General features: G+C 47.6%; 9 protein-coding genes across 9 annotated transcripts; 3 read left to right on the forward strand and 6 right to left on the reverse strand.

The window, feature by feature from the left end:
• Window positions 1-77: 77 nt before the first annotated feature.
• Window positions 78-1,381, forward strand: F5Y00DRAFT_183754 (Metallo-dependent phosphatase). Its single transcript, XM_048005040.1, has one exon. It carries the CDS (start codon window positions 353-355, stop codon window positions 1,316-1,318), a length of 966 nt encoding a protein of 321 aa, XP_047860959.1. The 5' UTR covers window positions 78-352; the 3' UTR covers window positions 1,319-1,381.
• On the reverse strand, window positions 1,382-2,313 carry F5Y00DRAFT_183755 (uncharacterized protein). Its single transcript, XM_048005041.1, has one exon. It carries the CDS (start codon window positions 2,225-2,227, stop codon window positions 1,445-1,447), a length of 783 nt encoding a protein of 260 aa, XP_047860960.1. The 5' UTR covers window positions 2,228-2,313; the 3' UTR covers window positions 1,382-1,444.
• Window positions 2,314-2,726: 413 nt separating this feature from the next.
• F5Y00DRAFT_265998 (uncharacterized protein) lies at window positions 2,727-3,599 on the forward strand (the record flags this gene model as incomplete). Its single annotated transcript, XM_048011874.1, has 4 exons — window positions 2,727-2,931; window positions 3,023-3,142; window positions 3,217-3,417; window positions 3,508-3,599. 4 exons carry the CDS (start codon window positions 2,727-2,729, stop codon window positions 3,597-3,599), a joined length of 618 nt encoding a protein of 205 aa, XP_047860961.1.
• Window positions 3,600-4,499: 900 nt separating this feature from the next.
• Window positions 4,500-6,420, reverse strand: F5Y00DRAFT_265999 (uncharacterized protein; the record flags this gene model as incomplete). The annotated part of the gene is made up of 3 exons (XM_048011875.1): window positions 4,500-6,145; window positions 6,206-6,253; window positions 6,333-6,420. The coding sequence occupies 3 exons, from the start codon at window positions 6,418-6,420 to the stop codon at window positions 4,500-4,502; spliced, it is 1,782 nt and encodes a 593-aa protein (XP_047860962.1).
• A 399-nt stretch (window positions 6,421-6,819) lies between these two features.
• On the forward strand, window positions 6,820-7,356 carry F5Y00DRAFT_266000 (YggU-like protein; the record flags this gene model as incomplete). Its single annotated transcript, XM_048011876.1, has 2 exons — window positions 6,820-7,026; window positions 7,189-7,356. The coding sequence occupies 2 exons, from the start codon at window positions 6,820-6,822 to the stop codon at window positions 7,354-7,356; spliced, it is 375 nt and encodes a 124-aa protein (XP_047860963.1).
• F5Y00DRAFT_183794 (prim-pol domain-containing protein) lies at window positions 7,342-9,601 on the reverse strand. The gene is made up of 4 exons (XM_048005043.1): window positions 9,060-9,601; window positions 8,791-8,997; window positions 8,271-8,717; window positions 7,342-8,206 (listed from the first exon to the last, which is right to left on the reverse strand). The coding sequence occupies exons 1-4, from the start codon at window positions 9,335-9,337 to the stop codon at window positions 7,573-7,575; spliced, it is 1,566 nt and encodes a 521-aa protein (XP_047860964.1). The 5' UTR covers window positions 9,338-9,601; the 3' UTR covers window positions 7,342-7,572.
• A 1-nt stretch (window position 9,602) lies between these two features.
• Window positions 9,603-13,094, reverse strand: F5Y00DRAFT_183793 (nucleotide-diphospho-sugar transferase). Its single transcript, XM_048005042.1, has 4 exons — window positions 12,647-13,094; window positions 12,266-12,591; window positions 12,128-12,184; window positions 9,603-12,069 (listed from the first exon to the last, which is right to left on the reverse strand). The coding sequence occupies exons 2-4, from the start codon at window positions 12,365-12,367 to the stop codon at window positions 10,024-10,026; spliced, it is 2,205 nt and encodes a 734-aa protein (XP_047860965.1). The 5' UTR covers window positions 12,368-12,591; window positions 12,647-13,094; the 3' UTR covers window positions 9,603-10,023.
• Window positions 13,095-15,353: 2,259 nt separating this feature from the next.
• F5Y00DRAFT_183841 (HSF-type DNA-binding-domain-containing protein) lies at window positions 15,354-18,596 on the reverse strand. Its single transcript, XM_048005044.1, has 7 exons — window positions 17,807-18,596; window positions 17,695-17,711; window positions 17,540-17,612; window positions 17,340-17,480; window positions 16,393-17,280; window positions 16,136-16,331; window positions 15,354-16,074 (listed from the first exon to the last, which is right to left on the reverse strand). The coding sequence occupies exons 1-7, from the start codon at window positions 17,864-17,866 to the stop codon at window positions 15,560-15,562; spliced, it is 1,890 nt and encodes a 629-aa protein (XP_047860966.1). The 5' UTR covers window positions 17,867-18,596; the 3' UTR covers window positions 15,354-15,559.
• A 1,544-nt stretch (window positions 18,597-20,140) lies between these two features.
• On the reverse strand, window positions 20,141-20,657 carry F5Y00DRAFT_247461 (uncharacterized protein). The gene has a single exon (XM_048009275.1). The coding sequence runs from the start codon at window positions 20,601-20,603 to the stop codon at window positions 20,382-20,384; it is 222 nt and encodes a 73-aa protein (XP_047860967.1). The 5' UTR covers window positions 20,604-20,657; the 3' UTR covers window positions 20,141-20,381.
• Between the last annotated feature and the right edge of the window lie 1,068 nt (window positions 20,658-21,725).

Consider the following 21,725-nt stretch of genomic DNA (forward strand, 5'->3'; position numbering starts at 1 on the left):
CCTAGGTACCTATCTAAAAGGTATCCGAGTTCGACTACTTGAGCACAGCCAAACTTTGTAGTAAACAGATTTAAACCGTAATCCAATTCTTATAAAGATTCGTCAAGCTTCACCCGCATATAGTCCAGTTGACCACAACGTCTTCCCCCATCATCTTCTATCCAGCGAAATGATCATACAATTTCGAAAACCATCCCATACATCGCATCACATCATCCCCCAATACTGCCTGCCTGAATCCAGAGGAAGTTACATTTAAGTGATCAGCGACCAAGATTACGATAAGATTTTCGCCTACTCAGCTCGGCAGTACATCATAACCGTTCTCTCAGTGAATTTCCAGTTCAACGTCATGGATGTCAAAACTCGCTTTCTAATACTCTCCGACACGCACGGAGAAAATATACCCAATATACAACACATTGACGCCGATGTAGCCATCCATTGCGGCGACCTTACCGATGAATCTAAGATTGACGAATTCAGAACTACTCTTGAACTTCTCAGAAGCATTAATGCGCCATTGAAGCTGGTCATTGCAGGAAATCACGACTTCACAACCGATATATCAATATTTAAGAAAAGAGTTGCCGAAAACCCGGACTTACAACCGGAGGAAGTGGAGAAATTTTACGGAGGATTTGGTGAGGTACACCAACTTTTTGAGGAGGCACGGAGCGACGGAGTGGTTTTCTTGGAGGAAGGTACACACCGCTTCGAGTTAGGAAATGGAGCAAAGTTAACAGTCTACGCTAGCCCCTATACACCGTCACTAAGTGGCTGGGGCTACCAATATAATCCTCAGGAAGGACATAACTTTACTATCGAAAAAGGCGTTGATATAGCAATAACCCATGGCCCACCCCACGGGATAATGGATCTCACCGACTCGCGACTTAGGGTAGGGTGTCCCCAGCTTTTCGGTTCTGTTGCTCGGGCTCGACCAAAACTACACTGCTTTGGTCACATCCACGAAGAGTGGGGGGCGAAGCTAGTCACCTGGAGAGAGAATATCAGCGAAGTACCGTCGCATTTCACGGATATCGACAATGAGAGATCAAAAATAATTGGAAAACTATCAAATTTACACAGCACCAAGTTCGACACCCCCGAAACAGTGGAGGAAAAATCGACGAAAAGGGCGGCTCTTAGCCACGAAGGATATATCAAAACCGGCCACTGTACTGGCGATGAGAATCCGCTCAGGGCCGGCGAGCAGACGCTCTTCGTGAATGCGGCAATTCAGGGAGTTACGGAAGAATACCCCATGCATGTACCCTGGTTAGTCGAACTTGAATTACCGGGACGTTTTCAATAGGGGTTTTACGGAAGTTATATTTTCAGAAGTTAGGATTGGTGGGAAATGCTGCTTAGAAGGAAGAGGCGAGAATCGGAGGAACAATCAGAATTCATACTAGAGGTGGTTACGAATATAACTACCTACCTAAGTATCTTCTTCCTTCTCTAAAACTTTCAATTTCGCCGTCCCAACGTGAAACTCAAGAGGCTGATCTCTAATCCAGGGGTAATCCATCAAACCCGCACCAGGCCCTTTATATCCCTTCTCGAAAAGAATATCTTCTTTCGCAACTGGTGCCCACATGATTCCCCCTAGATCTTCTGCGTTCAAGCTAATCTCATATTCATGTCCAGGCTCTAACCCATCCACGCCAGTTACACTAGCGGAGCGCCGTATATTCCGCGGATTCCCCGCCTCGTCCAATTCGTGCCCAATCTTGACAATGCTCCAGGGTTGGGGGCGGAAATTACGCCGCACGAACTCAAGTGGTAGCTCTACAGTTTCGCCTGAGTGGATCGTTAGGAAGTAAGGTTCCTCAAAACTACCGCGTACGCGCCGCGAGGGATACGGCATGCGCTGTGCGTTGCGTACGTTGGTGACTTTAAGGGGCTGTTGCGTAGTAAGGTCTGTGATTGTAAAACCTGCGCGGGAGAGCGTCCGCTGCAGATCTAGCGGGCTGTTCTCTGTGTAAAGCGTGATAGCTTCGAGCGGCGAGGGGGAAGAAGGGTTAGGAAGTAACGTAAGTCTAAGGTACACGATGGGGGCTGAGGATCGGGTGAAGCAATGCGTAGAGGGAGAAAGGGAGACCTCTATATTAATTATCGGGGAAGCATTGAAGCGTGATAACGAGCGGAAGGGTAGTTGGATGTCTGCTGGGCCGGAGCTTGAGGGCTCTCCCTGGTCTTCCTTAATCTCATTGTGTGCCATACTTGCTAATTACTAAGGGGGAACACCTCTAGCCTCTAGGGTTTGGATATTTTATCTTTTCTGGAAGGATATTTAATCAATTATAGCCATGAAGATTATTTAATATGAAGCACGTATGAGTCATCTAACCTTCTAAACTGGTATATGGAATCCAGGGGGGGATCTCCAACTCACCTGCACATCTATCATATCCCCCCTATTAGATGAATAACATGCATAATTATTTATGAATGATTATCCATAATTACCACGTGACTTAATATCTGCATAAGTCTAGGTAATCGGCGGAAACGCTAGTTAAGTTAGTCAACTAGTCACGTGCAGCACACTTAGGACCTAAAATGGAAGCCCGGAATAATTGGAAGATTCCAATCCGATCAAGCTCAAAGCTCGGAGCCGCTAGTCAACGACCTATATAACTCTTCTCCCTCACACAATTACATCAACCCATTCCTACATCCTCGAGTCCGAAACCAGCCTCCTTCGGGCTTGAGTCAAGATGGCGAATCCACATTCCGTCCAGGCCCAACCGGAGGAGCACCACCACTTCCACCCGCACGATGCCATCAAGTCCGGCATAAAAGGCGCTCTGGTCGGCGGAGGTGCCGGTCTTATCACCTCGGCCGTGCAGAATTCCCTCGCGAAGCGCAACGTTGGCGTCTGGGGCGTCTTTAGCAGGACTGGTAGCACCGTTGCTATGTTCAGTGCGTCTTTATCTGTCTGGTCCAATTGCTTGCTAAAAAAGAGCTGTTGTCGTCGCGATTGAGAAGCTAACTTGCTTGTAACCCCCCACAGCTGCCCTCGGTACCGTGTACACATTCTCCAAAGATGCTGCTGCCAACTTAAGAGAGAAGGATGATACACTGAACGTGACGATCGCCTCTTTCCTCGCTGGTGCCACGATCGGTCTTAGGAGTACGTTTTCCCACCACCTAATCCTGTTTTGCAGTTGTCGTCTTCGCCATACTAATTTTCGCTGAAACAATCAGCCGGCCGCATGCCTCAAATCCTCGGCTTTGGTGCTGCCTTCTCTATCGTCATGTCCGCCTTCGAATACACAGGTGGTAGCCTACGCGGGGGGTCCCGCAACGAGGTCTCTAGTATGGATGAATACGACCGCAAGGAGTACTTGCGGAAGAACCGACGGCGGCCGATTGAAGAGACCATCTCTAATATCGGGGAAGGGAGAGGTACCTACACCACGCCACGCTATACCTTGCAATATTATCATAGTATAGCTATTATTAATGAAGAAACGCTAACAAAATTCAACCTCATAGGCATAAAACCTCCGGGCTACGAGGAGCGTAGGCGAGAGCGTCTAAAGGAGAAGTATGGTGTTGAGATCAACCCCGTTTCAGCAAACGCGTAATAAGCAGATACATGCTGCAATCATATTTTCGGGCCGGACGCCCAGGAGCAGATACTGCCTACTGAGAAGTTCCTATGAAAACACCGCTGACAAGTCGCGCCTATATTATTAAAGCGACAACGATTATACGGGCTCTACGGTAAGCATAGAAGACCACAAACAAGAGGGATACCTGTACATATAGAATCGCATATCCTCATGCGTTCTAAACAACTTTCACTTCCATACAAATAGTACAATGGTGAACTTAGCTTTCGCCGAAAACACGAAACTTTATCTTGTGGTAAGTCAACCATCATCTTCTCATTTTCTCTTGCTATCCCGCCTTTCCATGATGAATTTCTCTTTTAGAGGCTGTTTATGACTCGTGTTTCACGAACATGATTCATCCAACACACCATTGTTCTATCTTTCCTGATTACCGTCTGGCATGCAAAATTTCTTGTTACTCGAAGCTATTATGCGGAACCGAGACTAACGGGTACATTTCCAGATCACGCATGCCTCTTGTGCTTGTATATCAGTACCAAGAATAGTAATTTTCATTAATGCCTGTTGGTTTGTTCACAATGCCAACTTCGGGGAATCCCTGCCAAAATATGAACGCCTGAATCATAGCTAGTCCAGCGTCCTTCGTAAAATAATTCCAAGAGGGTATGCAATTCTATATATACAAGCTACTCCGTAAAAAGAAACCAAAAAGCCTATTCCATCATGCATTTCTGCAAATAACTGCATGTCATATCAACCTCGTGGAACCACTTGGTCCTGCGACTTGTCAAACTTCCAGAAATTAGTATATGATGATTACTTTATACGGCCTGACTTGGACAAATCTCTTGAAGCAATTATTCGAAAACATGTCAAGTAAGCACGCCGTAACGGGCCTTTAAGATATACTTAGTAGAAACTCTGTAAATCCGGACCGGGGCCGCCCACAGGCCGTGACTGGGTCGGGGGACCTCCTGGAGCCGACCACTGCCCTTGCTGCGGGAATGGCTGGCCGTACTGCGGGGCAATCGGCAGAGGGGGCTGAAGTTGAGGCGGACCGCCTTGTAGCGAGGGGAAAGTGTCATCGTACGAGACTGTCGACGAGTTGAAGCCACTCTGGGGGTTCTCGCGTGTCTCGACGTCGTCCAAGGAGCGATAGCCATGTGCTCCACCTCTACCGCCTCTTCCTGAGCCTTTGAAACCTCCCCGCCCGCCGCCGCGGTTACCTCTGGAGGCGCCGCCACCCCTATAGCCGCCACGACCACGGTTATCGCTTCCTCCTCCACCTCCTCCTCCGCCTCGTCCTTGATGGGATGAAGTATGATAATCACGGGCGTTATTGCCAAAGTTCCCACCGTGTTGACGCGGATGACGATCCTCGTCGTTAGCGAATTTGCGCTTCGAGCCCCTGTGTGAGAACCGCTCCTGCTGACTGTCGTACTGGTCTCCGTCTTGGTCTTCGCGTTCGATGCGAAGCATGTATTTCTCGCCCACCGTCGTCTCAAACACGAAGGATTTCTCGGGGGGTATCGGCTGCCAGTTCCGGATCTTATTAACGTCCGGCGGGCGGGCCCCTCTTCTCAAGCCTAGGACGACAGAGGGCGATGGGTTGTCAGTGTGGTAAGTGGCGTTGGCTGGCACGGGCCTCACGCGCGCCGCCCAGATGTTACCCTGGATGGAACCGATATCGACAACTTCCCACTTCATCTTGGAGTTCATGCCGCCTATCTTGTCGAGGATGGGCTTCGGGCAGGGACGCGGAGTGATAAGGATGGTGTTAGCAAGATACTTCAAATCTGTAACCTCCGGCACCTGCGAATTCAGAAGCTGGATAAGCCGTTTCGTGTCGGCTGGCGCGATCATGTAACTCGTGAAAAATACGGTCTTCTTGATGGCTAGACGTCCGCTGCGCACGCCCGCCGCTCGGGTTTTGACCAGTTCGTTGTGGACGTTGATAAGATGTTGGACTTCGGCTACCTCAACAACAGGGTCTAGAGTAGTAGACAGTTCAACAACTGGGATGACTTCGGCAGTAATTGAAGGTTGTCCAAGACTGATTCGCTGTGTATTGTAGTCGGCCAGGAAGTCGCGAAAGCCGGCAACGTGTTTTGGGCGGTCTTCGTAAATGCGTATCTCCATTGCTGCTTTATAAGTTCCCAATATCGCCCTAAGGAAGGCCTGTTTGAAGTTCATGGTATTCGAAAATCGCTCGTTGTTTGGTCCGACGGAGGGCTTCAGACCAATTAGGTCGAATTCCAGACCTTTACTCGCAACGATTCGCTTTATGAGTTGGGAGAAGCCATGCTCGGAACGGCCTGTCAATAGGACACAGAGAGCATCACTCTGCTTCATGCTTAGACGAACCAACTCCACAATCTTCTCGTTCCACCAGCCATCCCAAGCTCGCTTTTCTTCATGCTCTACACCTTCGCCAGTCGCAGCTAATATCCTCGAGTCGTGCCACCAGCCGCCGTTGACAAACACATCAGGGGTGCCTAGTAGGCCTAGAGTCGAGCCGTTCCATATCTTGGGGTTGGGCAGAGGGGTCTGGAATACTGGAACCGTTCATGGTTAGTTATAGAAGGGCAGGAAGGTGAAGGTACGGGAAGGCGAACGGGTATTGTCAAAGTCGTAAACATGAACAGTAGTAATTTCATTAACAGCTGGAGTTTACTATTAGCAGGAATTCCATAGTGCGAACATCGGAACATCGTATTTATGATATTTATCTTGGAGACGTACGAGGCAGCTTCTTATTTAGAATAGACCATCGATTAAGAGACGTGAGGGTATGGCTGGGACCAGCGCGGCCGGCTTGCTCGAGCGCCATGTTGGATCGTAGAGATGATAGTAGGCGCGTGGGTAGTCGGAGATTGCGCGGCATACACAATGAATTAATTAGAGTGACGCTCGCATGTCGGGTTCTGTACAATAATTAAAAAGGTATGTACTTCGAGATGTTCGATTACTTCCAATATGAATTCAACAGATATTTGACCTGTCGCAATTATGTCAAGGAAGGTACTATGGTACATCCTTTTAGTAGAGCCAAGAACCAGGTACAGGCACTGTTTGACTGTATCTTATCGCGTTCTTATCTCAGACTTTAAAACCATGTTATCAGGTTATCAATAAATCGAATGGCCCAAGCTCCTTAAATACTTGGCTACCTACCTCCTACATACACATGTGATAGTAAAACAAACAGCTTCAAAGCCACAATGAAAACATGGCCACCCGCAACGCCATAACCCTGATCCAGAAATCCAAGTCTTCCTCGCCCGAGATACTACAGCTGCGGTGCCACATACGGCCCGGCGCAAGCAAGGTGCGAGAAGGAGTTGCCGCCGTCACAGACGAGTCCGTCGAGCTGTGCGTAGCCGCGCCGCCGCAGGACGGCAAGGCGAACAAGGCCGTTATCGAGATATTAAGCGAGGTAAGCAACATCGAGATTACTTTTACGTACGTTGTGTCTATCTATCTGTATATACATACACTATATAAGTCCTCTAGATTGTGATAGTCTCCTTCCTGCATCGATATAGAACGTATTATACTCCATACCCAGGTAAGACTTCATCTAACAACACATCTCCAGATCCTAGGCGTCGCAAAGTCGGACCTGCAGATCACTCATGGGATGAAGAACAGGGATAAGACCATTAGTGTCGCCAGCGCCTGTTTCCGGCGCGGTCGGGACGGGGAGAGCGATGAGGACATAGTAGCTATGGTAAAGCAGAAGCTCCTCGGCCAGGAAGCATCGTAAACATAAGCTGCGGTAAAGGGCGTCGAAAAGACAAGCGATTTGACAGTATGATTCGTGCCCCAGCCTCAAATAACTGACGTAAGATGCCCAAACTCCATGCCTACGCCATAGTACCAAGTGCATAGGTACCTACCTAACCTACCAACAAACCATAACAGCCGAAATGGCTGAGAACATCGGGGTTCGTAATCTCTCCTATAACAGGTACCTAAGTAATTAGAATTCCATCGCCTCGCTTTCCTCCCTCTCGCGCTTAATCTTGGGGTCCCGCTCGTCTTTCATGAGCGCCAGCACGAAGCTCCGGAAATACTCGACATAAGGCCGCAAGCTCGTCTTCTCCCAGTCTTGAAGGTTTTTGGCCTTGTCCTCGGAGCCATCCTCCCCGTCATCAGCCTTCCACGCGTCGATCTCCTCTAATAGTCCCTGCACCGTCGGCACTCCGAGCGGGTCGAAGTCCTCCAGCTTCCGCGTATCGATCGGTACGCACACTCGTCCCGTGCCCGGGTGTACAACGAATGGTGATTTAAGTAAATGGTTTAGTTTCTTGCTGACCTCGATATCGAGGCGCGGGTATGTATACTCGAGAACTATATCTTGCTTGGCATCTAGCAGCGCTTTTGTATCAAGGTTCTTACTACCGCTCCCTGAACGGGCGAGCGAGTCGATATCGGCCCATTTCGAAGTGCTCGCACGGCCGGGCGAAGAGTCCCATTTCTTGCGTAGGCTGTCGTTTAGTGCTTTGTCGGGGAGCAGGGAAAGGAGATGCTCTGCCCGTTCCGACGATGCCCACGGGTCTTGTGCCTCTAGAACGTCTTCTTGAAAATGGGGCGCCAGGATGTTTAAACTCCGACTACCGAGGAAATGTTAGTAGATGCCCTCACTAGAACTTTGCAGAGGAACGGAAGTGGACGTACCTGAGGTGTGGATGTAGTGGCCGCCATACGTTAACCTTCTTCCCACTCTGCGCACCACCACGGATTACGTCGAGGTATCCCGCAATAGCCCTACGCTTCTGGTCGTCCATCGTCCGCGCCTTTTTATCGCATACCCAAGCGTGCGCACCTCTTCGTCCCGAGTAAACCCACATGATGTGTTTGAAACCAAAGTCGTCGCGTAGGGCCACATCCACTACTTTGATGGCCATAGTAATGAACTGCCAGCAGCGATTACATATGTTCGCCTTATCGCAGCACGTTCGGATGTCATCGTAGTCCGTTAAATCGATATCGAAGCACAGCTCTTTGGACAGCGGCTTAAACGCGTTCAAATTTCGCAACGTCTTGCGGTCGCGAGGGTTTGTGGTGTATACAGGTCCGATTTCGAAACGGGTTGGTAGCTGGCGCAGTACGTCTTTTCGAAGTCTATAGCAAATATGATGAACCGCTGTCGCTGTGAAAGGGGAATAGAACGAAACCGAGATTACAAGCTACTCACAAGTCGGCGCTAGGAAAGGAGTTATATCGAGAATATATATCCCCATCTCCCCTCGATAAAGTGAAGGCAAATTCGCGATGACCGAAATCGTTGGTAGGAGTCGGGCTATGATTAAGCCACTGAAACAGATAACGCCAAGGGAAGAATCGTTGGTAGAACATGCGCATTATATCAGGGTCCGAAGCCTTCACAGACACGGTTCTATCGCTACATTATCTGTTAAAACACATCCTGCTCCTCTAGTCTCAGGGTGATTTCCGCTATCTCACATGGGCGATGTTGGAGCCTCGGGGGAGCTCGAGAACTTGTTTTCGGCCGGCCGTGAACTAGGGAATTCATCGTCTGAGTCTACATCCGCAAATAGTTCATCTAACTTGACGTCTTTTTTATCCTCTTCTTTTACGGGAACTGGCAATGCATTTGCTTCCGCCATAGTAATATCATCGTCGTTATCTTGACTCTCGTCAGCTCTAGTAGGGGCGTCGGCCATGGTCTCTTCGACGGTGGGATTTTGGTTATCGGTCTCAGGCGATATTGAGTGAGGCATTTCAGTAAAAATTAATCTGACGACACTTAATAGATTTAATTCAACAGTGTCATTATTCTAATTCAGCAATGTTGCCAAAAATAAGGATATCGATTGACAGGTGGAGGGGCAAGTTTAATTGAAAGATTAGAAGATTGGAAGTAAGCGCGTCAAAGACGCGTCTTCGCGTTAATCGCATAACGCGTACCAAATGCTAAGCGGAGGGACATATTTATAAAACCCCCCCGCCAATAGCATAGAAACTTTCCAAGCTCAGAATATTCAAGCTCAGAAGCCACAACATACAGTTAGTTACCTATAGGTAATAAGTTTGCAATTTTCCTGTTCTATTCTCATTATGGCTCCGTCTATGTTCAGAATAGAAGAATCCTATGCCAAACTCTTGCTATGATTGCCGAGAGCAGCTGGCTACTAATCATCCCATGCATATATTTCAACGCATCCTAAATCTCTTATAGACCCTCTAGCATTGCCCCAGATGAGCCTTAAACCATATCCTCGTAGGATTCATGACCACCCCCAAAGCCACTGCGTTGATGTTGAGGACGGCGAGCGATCCCAAGCCAGAATCCCGTCGCTTAGTATAACATACTGTTGGCGTCGTAAGGCATTTTGGCGTAAGGATGAAAAGGGCGTTAGCCCAACTCATCTCACATGGTATTATGATGGAATTATGATTACGCGCATCACTCATCATCATCGTCGTCATCCTCCTCCTCCTCGTCGCTTTCCTCGTCGGCGTTTTCAAGCCACTCAACTAGTGCCTGGCATTTTTCCCGCACCTCCGACATCAAGCCGTCCTCCTTACCCCTATCGTCTTCCCACCAACCTAGAATACCCTCTTCTTCGAGGATATCAAGATCGTACATCTGCTGTAGCATAGCAGCAAGGAGGTTGCCAGTTTTGGCAACTTCAACAAACCTAGAACTACTCACGCACGCTTTCTGCACCGCCAGCGCGAATTCGACTTGTTCTTGTACGGAATGATCGCCAACGCCAACCTCTGAGACGAAGCTTGTAGCACCCTCTCGTGAAGTAAGTACCTGCTTAGCAGCTTTCGACGGCTCCAAAGCGTCAGTCTCGGAATTTATAAGCTCGACCGCGCGACGAACAAAGGCCGTCGCAACCGCCTTCCTCATAGCGGCATCAGACGCGTTGTTCGCAAGTCGTAGTGACATAAACTCAAGTTTCTCTGATTCGAAATTGCCCGATATCCCGCGGAGAACATCCAGCAGCCCATGAACAGCGTCCGAGTGAAAAGAGGAAAATGTCGGGTTTCCCGAATCGTCGGAAGCGAAGGAGGAAAGTCGAGATCTCGAGGTGGGGTGACTAGCACTAGGCGATATTGGGCCCGACTCATCGTCAGACAAATCATCGTCATCCGCAAGCGTCGAGACAGAAGAATCGGAGAGGTCAAGGTCTTCGAGAGAGTATATAAGTGATTTTTGCAATCTCGACGGGTCATCAACGTCTGTTTCGTCATCTTCAAGATCCTCGAAGAGTGCTCCCTTGCCACCAGAACCGACGAATTCGGGTTGTGTTGATACGAGCTGTCCACCATGGGAAAGAAGGGATAGCATCGTAGCAGGCTTGACGTCCGTACCGTCACCCAAGTGAACCCCAAACGATATCAGCGCACCTTCGTGGATGAAGGAATTCTTACCCAGCACTACTCTTTCAGCTATAATCGCATGTTCCACTATAACGCCATCATTAACCGTCGTGTCATCCCATATGAAGCTGTTAGTAATTCGGACGCCGCTACCAATTTTGCAATTTCGGCCAATGATGCTATTTTGTATAACACTCCCGGACCCAACATGAGTCTCCTTTCCGAGGACTGAGTCAAATACTTCGCTTCCAGACTCGATTTCGACGTCATCCTCCTGATACACATTATCGCCTTGTGATTGATAGGAGTGGCCTGGTAGGAGATTGCATTCAGGTGTAAATGGATAGGTCCAGCCACTCAATACGTCCCGACTAATCGCATCGTACATCTGAAGGTTCCTGGCACGCGCGCTGTAGCCTTCATTAACAATTTCTGTGTGAATCATCTTCCCGTTCAACTCCCAGTCCTTCAGTACGCCATGGAGAAAGTTGGCCCGGGGGAGTTCGTAGTCGAAACTTTCGGACCATAAGGCGAGCACATCCGGTGTACATATGTCAATCTCGGCATCAATCAGGTCGGTCCGCGCTTCTGCTTCGCGGTTCTCAAGTATGGTAGGATCAAGGGTAACGTAGTGATCAGTCTGTAACGGGTGTATCTCTTCGTAGTGTAAGCATCGCTTGGCGTTCGGGTCGATTATAAATGCCGGCGTTAGTCCCTTGGTCTTAGTATTGTGCTCCCCTTCGCCAGCTTCTCGCAGCACCAGAGTCATACACGAGTCTCGATTCGCTTCTCGGCGAGCCCTGTGCGCCGCCAAAGCTGCATCAAGGGAAATATTGGAAACAAGATCCCCATGTACCAGTACGAAGTCCCCTCCAATGATGTTGCGCTTGTCTAGGTCCCGAAGAAAATCGCCGATAGACCTAGCATCGGCAACACGGATAAATTCAAGGCTAGAGAACGGACAAGACCTTGAGTTAGGGGACCATCTCGAGTCGTGGACGTATCGCTCGATCTGATCGTGATGGGCTCCACAGTATATAAAGACTTCCTGCACGCCGTTCATGGCGAGGAACTCGAGGGTGTACTCGATGAGAGGTGTATTGGCGAGTGGGAGTAGACACTACGAGACTTGGTTAATAACCAGAAATAAGCAAAACTAGTAACTAGGATATACATACTCTTGGCCTCTCTACAGAGAATGGGAGGAACCGGGTCTGAAAGGAATCTGCTATGAGCTAGATGGGCAGAAGCGCATGCACCGCGTTAGCCCTATGATAGCTCTCATCAATGCCCCGCGATGCTTGAGAAATACACACCACTGCTTGAAGAACATCTTCTCTCTTATCTTCAGCTCCTGGCTTGCTTGATTTTTTCCCTTTTGTCCCAGCACCGCCTCGTGCGGCTTTATTTTGCGACATGGCAGTCCAATTCGTGTTGTTGTCGGCGATTTTGCGATGGTGAAGTTGGAAGTGTTCATGTCGGATTTAATTTTTGGACAATGAGTCAAAGGTTGATGGAGGGGCAGCTACGCTTAGACTGGTTATAATGATACATTCCGATATAGCAGTAGTGGGCTATTATTATTCATAAATGCGGGTAATCAGTAATATCGGTGTAACGCATTTTACACTTTAGTAAGAATCTGTCCTTGAGGTTAGTATTAACTATGACGTATCCTAAACAACTGGAGCATTAACCTATCGAGACTCTTCCATCTTTCCCAGGACCAGCTAAACAGCATACTGAAGCAGTTTGGCCTGATAGTTTCCACTCAATTTACGCCTTTATTCGAACAGATTATAATTGTTATAGTTATTAATATTTATGTACATAGTTAAAATAGGTATAAAGATCGGATCGTATGACTTAGGCTCAATTTAAGAACACAGCTAACTCCGCCGAAACCTCCCAAGTGCGTTGCTTGAAAAGCAATCAATATGTATTAAGAAGTACGACGGTATCAGATCCTAGTTGCCAGCCGGGCATCTCTAGACTGTCCCATCAACCAATATGTTTATTTGAGCATGTTAGAGTTTACCTTCTAATAGTTACAGGTAATGATTTGGGACAAATTCCGCTATTTAATAGCCAACTTCTGAGTTATGATACGAAAAAGCTATATGATAAGACACGCCGTAAAACATATGTATGTATATATGTATGTATGTACATCTTTTGCTGATCAGCGTGATTATGTGTGCATATATACCTATGTAGGTACATAGGTATACACTATGTCCAGGTGTATAGTCCACCATGGATCAGGGACGGTCTAGGCCAGGCGACGCAGGGGACCAACGGTAAGAGTGGGCCAGGATGGAATGACCGCCGTGCAACGGACAACGGTCTAGGCTATGTAGAATTCTAGAATCCAGACCTCAAATCAAACTTCGTCAGCTAACCCCTGGCCGCAGACGCAGCCCGACCGTTACTTCATGCGGCTTGCATGCCTACGTACATATGTAGGCGCATGTGATATGTATTGTGTATGTATGGGTATGTATGTACGTAGGGTACTGACATGTTCTAAGGTCTCGATTAGGGTCTCGATCTTGTAGTCCTAGCTTAGATAGGAGATATAGCTAGGCTGGACGTGGGATTCGCTCGCGTTCTTGTTGCTAGCTTATGAATGAGTGGCCTCATCTATTTTTTTTATCGAACCATTCCTCCCGAACCTACCGACGTATGTATGTATGTATGTATGTATGTATGTATGTACATGTATTCCCATCAGCCCTACGTTCTTCCATGGAACCCGGTTAGATCTACATAAAAGCAAGTCGCATTCACTCACCCCTTGTAAGCCGAAGTATGGGGTCGTACCTATAAATCACGTTTTATATCTCCAAGTAGGTCTAGTCGTATATGATATACTCCAGTCCGCTTATGAGGCGTTCTAACCGTTGAAAGTCTCGCCGTCAATTAGAGTAAGGTGTAGATATGTTAGTCTGGGGAAATTGTAACGCAAACACATAAAGAACAAGGTACAGGGGAGTCGATCCGTACCAAAGCTTTCGTATGTATTGTAGTGTACATACTTCCAGGGGCTCTCCCCATGCTTCCCAGAGGCTAGACCGCAAAAGTAGCATTAATAAGATCTTCCTATTAGTCCATAGGGGTCTCGTTCCTTAAGATCGGGTGTCCAGACTGCCAGATCAGCGGATCATGTCACCATGTGCAGGGAAATACACTAGGGACGGGACCATGGTATTGACATCGAATACTTACATACGTGGATTCGATCGCATTCTAGGCTAAGCCAGGCGTTGCCCATCATAGTATATTTGTGAAAGATCAGCTAATATTCTTTTATTTTCTCGCAACGCTCTATTGTTTGCTATCACGAGTTAATGAAGTTTGTCCGCATACATACACGCATACATATAAGAATACTAAAAGCTCACCTAAGATACTAACTAACTATTACATACGAGTTTACAGAAAAAGGTTATACCAGCGGAAACCCGGGATGACTCAATAATTTGGGTTTGCTTTTCGTACCATTTAATGTTCAATTCCCTACCTAAGGTAAAGTTTAAATCCCGTTTGTTTCCCTCTCCCGACACATAAGTGCATGAGGAATCGTCTATAATGTTCCTTCCGGGTTTCCTTCTTTCTATTCTCGTATGTACCACTCCTCCGGTATTATTCGCGGGTTCCTGCCGTTAGATCCAAGAGGCAAGAGGCAAGAGGCCACCGGCAGTGTCAGACCATTATAACTTTGTCAGCAAGCTGCAAGTGCAAAATTTAAACAAACACAAAGGGAAAGCACTCTGGCCCTGAAAAATACAAAAAGGCAGGTACAAATGATCCCAGCTTTGGTGTGTTTCACTTGCATCGGATTTGCACGGTCTTATTCCTTCGCTCAACAACCCGAACGCCACTTTTTATTTCAACACCCATCTCACGAAAAAAAAAAAAAATATTTTATTTACGTGATGATACTGGCGATATCATATGCTCATCGATCAAAGAATGTTTCATTATTCTTCTTCTATGCTTTATCCCCAAGTCGTTCATTGGACCTCCCTACCTCTCAAGAGGTAGAAACCCAAACCCTCATCCATGATCCCTCCGTCATCTAGGTAGGTAAAGAGATACCCTGGCTCAGAGATACATGTAACTTTGCTTTTGGACCCTAGGGCCGAAGCAAATTTGAGATACCGAACATGACCAGTTTTCACATGACTTTCGTACAGAAAAAGACATGGGCTCATGCTATCCAAACATCATGGAACCCCCCGACGTGCCCAATCTAGCCTCAAACAAACCACTGTCCAACCTTCTCCTCCATCTTTCCCAGGAGCCACTTCTTGGCAACCTGCTACTAATACATATGCGACCACGTTCTAGAAACATTCAAGGGGTATTCCATGATCTATCACGGAGCTCTATTCCACTCCGATTGCGGCAAACAGACTTGACACAGCAACCAGCCAGATGCTTCTCATGCATAAGATATGCAACGATACCGACGCCAATGGCACCTCGTTTCTTTGACACACCGACAACCGTATTTCAAGTGGGCCTGGTAACAGAATGACCAAAATATGCTGGGAATATATACAAGTTGGAATCGAGATATCGACGGGAAATTACCAAAGGAGCGATTATTGATTGTAATTCGTCTGTGGCGCGTACAGTCGCTGTCGCTTCTCCGGGGGCCCGTCCGAGCGCTGCATACCGTCAGGCATCCTTTGCGGAGGGGGTACGCCCATTTGGGGTATCATGGTATTCGCATACTGCGGTTTCTGAGTCCCGCCTGGCGTTAATACCATCTGCGAACCACCACCTGCGCCGAGATACCCTTGGTCCTGGCCCATCGTCGGCGAAGCATGCGGTATCTGACCCGGGGAATGCCACGAAGCACTCGTGGCTGGCGATTGTATCGGGGTAGTGTCAAACTTCCCAACGGGGCCAGATGATGCCGCCGATAATGGCGCCATTCCCATACCCTGGTTTGAATACGGACCAGGTGTCGGTGGCTGACCCGGAGCTCCATTTGGATACATCGAGTCCATCATACTCTCCGGAGGAGGATTCCGCAAGAAATTGGCAAGATGCTTCCTGAGCTTACCAATCATTCCCTCCTTAGTGAATGGTTTAGCAAGCACGTCCCGCATACCTGGGCAGGAAGTTAGCGTCCTAGCAACGGAAATATAAGGCCAAAAGTGGATTCTACTCACCCCAGTGGAAGTACGTCTCGAGATCTTGCTGGTTGATGTTGGAAGTCATGGCAATAATTGGCGTATTGGGCTGTACTTCGCGGATCATGGCAGTTGCCGAGACACCGTCCAACTGCGGCATGATGATATCCATGAAAATGAGGTCGTAATAATGCTGTTTCGCATTGACTTTGTTCACAGCCTCGAGACCATCGCGCTGCATCGAACTGTTAGCCAAAAACGCACTGCTACACGAGTCGAAAGCTACAACTACGTACTGCTATCTCTACACCACAGTCATACTGGGCAAGGAATTTAGAGCCGATTCGAGAACACGTTCTATCATCTTCCACGAGAAGGACGACGGGTTTCTTAGACCCCCAAGGTGAACCAACTTGCGACGCAGCTCCCGGAGGGGTTTGCGAGTGCATAGCTGGGCCGTTAAATTCGTGGCCAGGACCCATCGCATTGTCCTGTACCGGCCGATTATACGGAAGGTTGTTAATATGTTCGGCAGCGAAGGGATCTATACCTACTGTTTGACCAACGGGGTATACAAGATGCCGCATGTCATTCAGAGGGTCATGCAGGAATGGATTTACACCACCTACGCCAGGCGGTCCCATCATCCCCGAAGATCCAGCGGATTCGGGAGAACCGCCTACTTGGTGTAATTGAACAGACATTCGATTCAGATCCCGATCTGCAACGTGATCTACCTGGAGGCTGTTTAGAATATCGCGGGCCCGGCGTAGCTCGAGAGGCGACTCGGAGCCGTCTGACAAGAGATTGGAGGTGTTAGAAGAATATCCGCCTGCTGAGTGACCTGGATTTCGAGTGTCTTTCCTCTCCTGTTCGGCCTTGTTTAAATGGTTGATGAGTTCGTTGTGCACCTGGTTCTGCGCACGGACTAGCTTCTGTAGGTGAAGTATTTCATCTACGAAGATCTTATTCGCATTCACAATCTCGTGATACGATTCTTGAAGTTGTTGGACCTGCTGCTGTGTGGCGGCCAGCGTCTCGCTAAGAACAAGGACTTGTTGGTTAGAAACCCCGAACTGCTCCTCCGCGGCCTGAGCCTTCCTAGGTGCCGGGGCTTTTCGTCGGATATTATCGAGGTTGTCTTTCCTATCAGCCCGAAACTCGGGATGTTTGAATTCCCACGCCTATATACGCCGTTAGTATCTCCCGAGCCAGTATCTACACGGAGGAAGGCAAGTATTACAGATGCGCCATATGGGGATTGTCCGTTTTCTTCATTATGCCGTACTTTATGGAAGTCGTATTTATTAAGTTGTCGAACAAAACTCGCAAAGTTGCTATGCTTGAAATGTTTTGGTAATATAGTTTTGGTAAATTTCTCATTCTACAAGCTAGAAGTTAATATCGACGACAAACGACATGAAGTAGAAATCGCGTATTTACCTCGAGAACGACAAAGCTGTCGCCTTCGTTGCCCCACCTGACTACCTCACTGTAGGCCGGATCCTCTAGCATCCTACGATAAAAAAACATACATGGTCAGCACAGCATACCAAAATGTCGAGGCCAGCCGATAATTAAGAAGAGATGCGAATTACTTGTATAATTTGCGAACCTGGCGTTAGGTCAGTTAGCAGATTGCATATGCGACGGTCCGCAACAATGCAGACTCGAATATGAGAATATGAGACCATGATTGTCAAAACTCACAAAGTCGCTCGAGTTATTACCTGCGCCCTGCGCCACGGCGGCCATGTCGGCTTCGGGCATGTTGGGCGATTGGCCTGAAGCCCAGTTGGTAACGATGCGATGCTGTCTTCAGCTGGTAAAATATATGGCTGGGCGCGCGTTAAAATGGGTGGTCTCGTATCGAGGTTGGGAAGAAGCTCGGACGGTGGCACGGCGAGGACGAGGTTGACGACGGTGCAACCTGATCTGGAACGACAGCTGCTCTAGGGTTTACGTAGTGGTTTTCGTGTTCGTGGTTCGTGATTCGTGATGTTGGAAATATTTCCCGTCTGGGGTTGTGTCGAGCTGTTGGAGGTTGTGATGGTATGCGCTGTCCGTTATATCTGTATCTCCAAGTACCGTACAGACACGCAATCCACACGATAACAATAGCCGACTCTTCGCAGTCAGTCGCCTTATCCGCGGGTGTTGATATTCCGGCAATAGACTACGCCAAGGACAATACAGCAGACGGCCAGCTAATTGTCAGTGTCTTCGTTTGGTGCTGAACAAGTGCTGAGGATGGTGTCCGCCTATAGAATTAGGTTGTGTCACTCAATTGGCGGGAGAGATTTCTAGGACTCGATATGAAATACAAAAAAAAAAACCCAAAAAACCATGACGAGCTGACCCAAACAGGGAAACGTTTAAAGACTATGGAGAATGAATTGAATGGGCAAAGGTGGGTAGACGGAATTCGGGTACACCTCTTTTTTGGGGCTGCCTGGCTAGGCTAGCTTTGCGAGGTTACAGTAATAAAAAAAAAATTATATATAAAAAAGAGAATGCTTCAATTCATACATAATATGGGGGGGGCGTACTGGCAGAAATCCTGGCAGCGGAGAAGAGGTGGACTGGTGGATTTGGTTAGGTAGGGACGGGACTATTTCGTCGTGTAAGTGCACATACCACACTCAAAAACAAAAAAATACAAGAGGATAATAAGATGGTTAGTATGGCTGACGGCAGCTCGGGGGCGTGAGCCAAGGGAAGGGGTAGGTAGGTAGCTCCTCTTGTGTGTGTGTGTGTGTGTGTGTGTGTGTGTGTGTTTTTTTTTTTTTTTTCCTTTCCTTGCTCCTCAACGGGAAATATCCTAGGTAGAGCGTGACGGCATAAGGACATTCTCATCCAACTTAGAATGTCATTCATGGTCTACTATTGAACGGAGTTGGTGTGGACCCCTGCCACCATCTTCTTAGTACCTCCGTACTACTTCCCTTACAGGCTAAGTTAATCCTTCATCTTTTATATTATCCCCTATTTTATTTTCAGCTGTCTCTTATCCGCCATGCCTCTCTACATTAGGAACATTAGGTACGCTCTGTTATTAATTTGCGAGCTCGCAGTATGTATGTCGCAACCACCGCAACAACCGCAACGGTCCTTATTCACTCAGTAGTACATCGAAATAGGACGGTCATATCATTAGGTACATATACATAGTATTGTGCAATACCGCATACGTCGTGCATACATACGGGAGGGCTGCCATGCTGCTGCGGGGAAATTCTATCGAATCAACATGAACGGGCCAACGGGATGCCAATGACTGCGGACAAAGAGACATGTGTTGTATGTACTAGGAAAGGAGATGGCAGTTTATTTCGTATAATGGTATGTATCATCGTATTCTATAGGATGGCAGAAACGACCGGTTCAGCAGTAACAAACCAACTAGCATTAGATCCAATAGATCCAACCAACTGCCTCTTTAGTTGACTTTTATTCCTTATGAAAGACTTGAAAATCTACTCCAAGTGAGCAAATATTTACATAACATAAAAAGTCAAGGATGCGACCAGGTTACGTGTAATAAACATTAACAAAGGAAATGCCTTGTTCTGAGTCTTTTTTATTTATTTTCATTTTTAATAAAAATAAAAATAAAGATAAAATAATGTTACGATGCGTTCGCGAGTCACGAGTTGCCCCTTATGCTCCCTCAATCCTCCCCATGAGGGCTGGGCTATGTTGTGATGTGCTATGCTAGGTATGTTATGCTACTATGCCATCATAGGATGACAGCGTTACAGCTACCATCAACCTACTCGCCTGCATCAGATGGATTCTTTTCCTAGTCCAATACTTTCTTTCTTCCAAATCCTCAATGTCAAAGAAGCAGGTGTATCGTATGTATTGTACAGAAACAGCCTGCTATTTACAAGGTTACCTACCTACCTCCTAGGTATCCAGGTAATACATTACCTACCCGACTTTGAACAGCCTCGGCCTAAAAGATTCCGGCGTGAGACGTGAAAAAGGTACCTAACCTACACACGCTCTTTACGCACTTATTTAGCCAATCATCAATTTTCAGCTGCTCCTGTATAAGTAGATGGATGTAAATATGGCATGTCCTACCAAGTCAGGAAAGAAAAGAAAAGAAGCGCGCTAGCTTTGCAACATTTACTGATTGGAGGTTTATTGACTTCGCGGTCGAATCAAAATAGTTACGGGGTTCAGACCGACGACAATCTACTTACACGATAACCAGTCTCTTCCAAATATGTTGCCTCTCTTTTCTATGTAGAGAGACCTTCTGGAATTCCAGCTGAAATCAAACCGCGCCGTCCCGTGCCGTCATGTTAGGGGGATAGACAGCCTCCAAGAGCCGGTCCAAAAGCACCAGCGGCTTGGGTCCAGGAACGTGGTCTTTAGAACGTTCGGCCGGCATTACCGTACATAGCTGGCTGATGCTATGGGCCATGGCGTATTTTGCGTAGTATGGCTTTGTACTACCCACGATGCAAATCACGATGCAAATGATGACGGGCGCCATTCTAGATCGATATAGGTATCTGCTGAAAAAATAGATGCATAAATTTATTACCTGAGATAGTCAAAGCTGACAAGATAAAACTGTCCATATTTATTTATCTTCGTCTTCATCCAAGGAACTGGTCGGGGATACGCCGGTCATAGCATTACATAGGGGGCCATACATAAAGACCATACATAAAGAAGGCTACCTAGTAATGCCCGGGACTCGGCCGATACCAATATCTCTTAAGAATAGAGACATATCTAAACCACAACGGAAAGAATATTTTGTATAACTAGTTAACTACCTACCTAATATTATCTACTCGCCTTCATTCCATTAGATAGGTTAGGTACCTATATCGGAGCAACCTGTCCTAGACATACGGAATAGATAAGCCTAGATTTGCTTCTCTACCTTGTTTTACTTCGCCATAAGCGAGGGAAAGACGTGGCTTAACCCGCTATTAGTTCGTCCCAAGAGGGAGAGCGAGTGTGAGAGAGAAGGAAAAAAAAACCCCGACGTCGATCATAGGAAAAAAAAAAAAAGAGCTAGGTACTCTCCCCCCGGCTGCCCGCCAAGCTGGATCGCAACCCCGAAAACTGCAAGTGATCGACAACTAATACCGCGATAAGCACGAAAATCGCGGCACCAGTTTATCAGCACATCACATACATAGGCAGGCAGACAGACATATTTACCGCACCCTACCTGTCTAGGTTACCGCACCGCAAACCAATCCCGAGCTATTGTAAGCGCTGTCTCGGGTTACCTATGCCTTTGTTCCAGGGAGAAACAAGGGCAGCTTCGCGAGCGGAGTTAACCGCTACCTACTTACCACTACTATGTAAGAACTAAGAAGATGAGAGGCGGCGAGCGGCTTGGGATTTCCGGAAAGGCTTGTTTTAATTTCTAGTCCGCGTCTTTGATCGATTATGGGATGGCGGATGGTGGATGGTGGATGGTTCTTAGGTATGGGATAGGGACAATAGGAGGTAGGTACCCAACACTACACAAGCGCGACGATAGAGTGGGAGACCTAGAAACTAGCCAGTCGGATTGCTTTACTCTGTAGACTGTAGTTGTATGTATGCCCGCAGGTCGAGGCGAAGAAGCCAGGTAGGTATGTAGGTATTTGAC

Source organism: Daldinia vernicosa, assembly GCF_022497035.1.
Source record: "Daldinia vernicosa strain CBS 139.73 unplaced genomic scaffold F5Y00scaffold_63, whole genome shotgun sequence".
Classification (NCBI taxonomy): Eukaryota; Fungi; Ascomycota; class Sordariomycetes; order Xylariales; family Hypoxylaceae; genus Daldinia; species Daldinia vernicosa.